At 35.3% G+C, this 4910-nt stretch overlaps 1 protein-coding gene across 1 annotated transcript; it reads left to right on the top strand.

Annotated features, from left to right (window-relative positions):
* Positions 1-523: 523 nt before the first annotated feature.
* Positions 524-2253, top strand: LOC111988255 (protein PLANT CADMIUM RESISTANCE 3). The gene is given in 5 exon segments (XM_024020047.2): positions 524-668; positions 947-1018; positions 1127-1311; positions 1313-1340; positions 2171-2253. Coding segments are annotated over 5 exon segments (513 nt in total).
* The last annotated feature ends 2657 nt before the right edge of the window (positions 2254-4910 follow it).

The following is a 4910-nucleotide window of genomic DNA, read 5'->3' as shown; positions in this document are numbered from 1 at the left end:
ACATGGCAAAACGGGTCAGACCCGTTTGACCCGCGACCCGTTTGACCCGTTTAAAAATGACCCGTTTTGACCCGCGACCCGATTGACCCGACCCGAAACCAACCCGACCCGCCCGTTTTTCCACGTCTACCAACGTTGAGTAGATTGAGATTGAGGTGTAATTCTTATAAGATATTTACTTATTCTTCTTCACTTAATATGTTATGTACTTCATTATAATTTGTCATTCTTTACTTGCCACCTTCATTTTCTCTTCCTACTTTAAACATATCAAAAATTATACCAAGATTAGCTTCTAGAAAGCTGGAATAAGAGTTGCACCAAATTTAGGTATCAAGTGTTTAGTTAAAAAAAAAAAAAAAAAACCATTATTGAGTAAATCCTTTCGTAGGACACCTTTATAACTCAAGCACTATCATTGCACCTCTTCATAATATCCCTGCCTCCTCAGCGTTCTCAAATTCTCCTTCAGCCTTTTCCTTCATTTTTTCGACCCCAACCCGTATCATTTCACGCAGTCATCATGTCCAACCCAAGTGCTTCCGAAAAGAACTCCACAATCCAAGTCCAAGAGAAGTCCCAGACAATTGCGTTTCAAGTTGAGTCCAGATCAGCTCCAGTACCTTGGTCCACTGGCCTCTGCGACTGCTGTGAAGACTTCCCAAATTGTAAGAAATTTGAACCCTTTCACATGGCAAAAATAAGACTTCTAGGTTTTAAACTCCTGTTGTGACTATCAAATTATTAAAAAATTACTAACTTTACAAGTTATTCTAATTAGAGAAAGTATTCTCTCACACTCATTTTTACATTCACTATTTTACAAAATATTCACAGTCGCTAATATATGCATATATTTTGAAAGGCAAAATTAGGAAAATATTCAAATTTAAAATGTAGAGAGTATGTTTGCCCAATTGATTACCAGTATTTTTCTTTTTCACAGGTTGCATAACATGGTTGTGCCCGTGTATTACTTTTGGGCGAATTGCAGAGATCGTAGATGGAAGATCATCGTGTAAGTATGGCGAATTTGGTTTCAGTGATTTGATGTATTAGGCTAATAATGGTGATGGTAATTGGTGTGATTGATTGTTTATAAGTGTGGTGGTGACTTGCATTGCAGCTTGTGCTGCTAGCGGAGCGGTGTACACATTAATTTCAATTTTGACTGGTTGTGGATGTTTGTACTCGTGCTTCTATCGCTCCAAACTGAGGCAGCAGTATAGGTTGGGGGAGAAACCTTGTGGGGATTGCCTGGTTCATTGGTGCTGTGAGCCATGTGCCTTGTGCCAAGAGTGTCGTGAACTCAAAAAGCCGCGGATTCGACATTACCATTGGTAAAATATGCCCCATACCCAGAAGATCATACCTGGTGCTTAGTGTGCATGAATCAGAAATATTAGATACTTTTATCCTCTTCGCACATTGAAATGCATACGCGCATATGCATGCATATAAATGCATGTATATACTCACATTTGTATGCATACACACATCATATATGACAAATGTATATATTTTCAAATTATACATAATGTAACTCTATATAATATTGTACAAGTATATAACTTTTCCTTACTTTGGAATTTGATATTTTGATAAATCAATTATTGAATTACATTATCTTATTATATGCTATCTTCTTATATGCTAATACTTGTAAAATATAAGGATCTTTGGAGATCTATAAATATTTCATAATAAATTGTTTAAATTTTAAGTTCTGAGTAACAATAGTTACTTGATGTTAGGTTGAACCATAATCATAGACTGTTTTATGATTATGTTCAAAGCTTATTTTAAATATGTTTTCCAATTTATTTATAGACCGAATTGAAATTGCCAGGCGTTAAAAAAAAATGTTGTATTGCTGATGTTACTTGAACTAAAAGAGATGCCCTTTTCCATAAAGGATTGGGGGTAACATATATTATGGATGCAATCCTATAAACGATGCCTTACTTAATTTATCTATATAAAAAATAGGGGAAATAAATTAAAGAATTTGTTGTACAGTAAAAAAGAGTTAAATCTTTTCATTAAAAAAATAAAAGAGTTAATCTACCTACAAAAAATATATAAAATAAAATAAATGATAATATTTTTTCTAGTTTTTATTCTTGATTATCATTTTAATTAATTTTGTTTTTCTTTTTTAATTATTTAGGCTGGCAAGGAAATGTGAAACAACAGACCCCGGGAGTGATGGCTGTAACAGCTTCAATGGCTGAAGGAGGCATGAGCTGCTAGAATGCACCAAAAATCATTTTTAATGCACTAAAAGTCTATTTTAATTTGTTGTTTGATAATAATTTATTGTCCTTTGAGTCATGACATGTTATATATATATATATATATTTTTTTTTTTTTAATTCTGGATTTAGCATATATATGTAAATTAAAAATTGTGCTGTATTAATTAAGCAAACCCCCAAGGCTATGTTTTATTAATTAAGCAAACCCTAAAGGAATAAGGGGTATGTGGGTGGTGGGTGCATTGTTCTGGTGTGTGATGTAAATCTTAAGTTTAATTTATGCACTATCGATTCATGGGATTTTTGGGATATCTTGTAGATAAAGAGTGGAATAATTTGACTAAAAACTGAGACAACACTTAGATTTAAAAAATTGATTTAAAGGATTAAAGATTGTAGAAAAAGAGTAAAAGCAAGAGGCAAGAGAAAATGAACAAAAAGATTACATGATTCAACCATGGGTAATACCCTAACCTGGCGGCTACAACTTTGATATTAACACTATATTCTCAAATGTATTTTACAATGAACCTGAAGCATGATATATATATATATATATATATACACACACTCACACAAAGGACTATGGTTAACCTAGTTGGGCTTTACACTAAATTATAACTCTTCGATCGTTACATAATAAAATAATATATTTAACAATATTGTAATGGACGTTTCTTGCAATTTTGTGACGGCAGTAAAAGAAATGGATATTTGGATGTTCTCACCAGTATTTTAACATGGTTAGAACATACAAAACAGCCTATATATTGATGCATGCTTTCTTTTACTTTTTCACTATATTTACTTAATTTTTTTTTTTTTTTTAGTTTTCTCTTTTCTAATAAAAGCAATAGAACATTTAGTAATGCACTAAAAGCATCAGAAAATGACAAATCAAGAAGCTCTCTCCAACACACATCTCTCTAAGTAGATGCCTGTTGCAGAAGACACATTTAACTGAAAAACTATCTCTCTAAAATCACACAACACTCATTAAATACCTTCCACGATAAGGTTAAAAAATGACAAGCTAGAGGTTTCCGTCTTGGACAATAATGGTTCAACTGTTCAACGATATCAAGAGCAAAAAATTCTATTTAACAAAATTGGCTGAGCAATGTAAAATAATACTGGAGACAGTCTATCTCAGGACGACCAAATACTGAAATGGCAAGGACGCGTCAAAGTTAGTCTGTTATAAATAAAAAAATGCATACAAAAGAAAATGATGAACTCTCACACACCCGTCTTGCGATCTAAACCCTCCATGAACACCCTACTGGGAGAAACTCGTACTCTTCCACTTCCTCTAGACGAGCGAGTGAGCGACCTAGTCTAGCCCATATACGAAGAAAAAGCTTGGATCCAATCCCTATTGGAGGAATGAAGCCCTTGGATTAATCTCCAAAAGGGGTCACGAGCGACAAGGTTATAAAACCCCATTGACGTAGACACCTTCTGGGGCTCATAACAATGGAGCAGCACATCCACGGTCAAACTACTTTTTCCCTCACTACACGCCCGCCACAAGATCTGACACTGGCTACAGTAATTGCCAGGCATATGGAGTTGAATGGGCGGGAGCACATCCGGCACGGATAGTAACTCTAAGAAGAATTAATGTCCAAATCTTCTGTTTCATTTTTTCTTATTTACATTATACTTAATTAATAAATATTAGTCACACATGTCCACATATTTAATTAAATCTGACTTTTCTTATTTCAATTACATTAAAAAAAAAAAAAATTTAGACTCTCAACAAAAAATTTTAGACTCACAAAAAAGTTGGTCGCATAAAAACCAGCTCCTTTAGAACAAAAATTTTCACCTTTTGCGGGCAAACAAAGTCGGATACTCTTTAGGAACAAGTAGCTTTCTCGTATCCTATCAAGACCTCCCTCTACCAATTTAGAATCTATCTCCAAAGCAATAAAAGATTTCCCTTTCTTCAACTATCCAGTCACCTCGTTGACAAGCTGCGTTGCCACAATGGACGACCAAACAAACGAGTTCTACATCTCTCTCTCCACACTCTCGTGCTACCCTTAATCATCTCTATTGAATGACAACCTAGAGCAAAAAGTTATACCACTGCTCGAAGACTCATGGAGTGACTATTCGATCTCGTCGATCTTCCTCGGTCATGAGGTGCACCCAGTGACAATAAGCAACCCCGCAAAATACCTCTTGACATGGCCTCAACTTTCTGGAAGAATGGCTCAATGGGCCATCCTGGTTTCAAGCCATGACATGAAGTGTATATGATCTATCGCCATCAAAGGGCAAAGTGGCTGACTTGCTTGACGATTTCCTAGGGACCAATGATCTCTCACTTCCTCAACTGGAGATTCTAATAGTGGAAGAGGAAGAATAGCACATATGCTTTGATGGCTCATCCATAGGGTTGGGGTGGTCTTAAAATTACCACACAAAGAACACACTTTTGTGTACAAGCTCTATGTCTCCTAGTCCAACAATGAAGCTAAATATAGGGCCCTCATTATAGGGTTAAAGACTGCCAAAAGAATAAGAATAAAGAGATTAAATTTTATGGAGATTTTTAGTTGGCGATCAAATAGGTCGATGGAGCTTACAGAGTAGATAGTACAAACTTGCTCCCCCCATGGCCATAGGGCCACGATGCAA

The sequence above is a fragment of the Quercus suber genome, unplaced genomic scaffold (assembly GCF_002906115.3).
Source record: "Quercus suber isolate HL8 unplaced genomic scaffold, Cork oak 2.0 scaffold_1070, whole genome shotgun sequence".
NCBI lineage: Eukaryota > Viridiplantae > Streptophyta > Magnoliopsida > Fagales > Fagaceae > Quercus > Quercus suber.
This window is presented reverse-complemented; position numbering and strand designations above follow the sequence as displayed.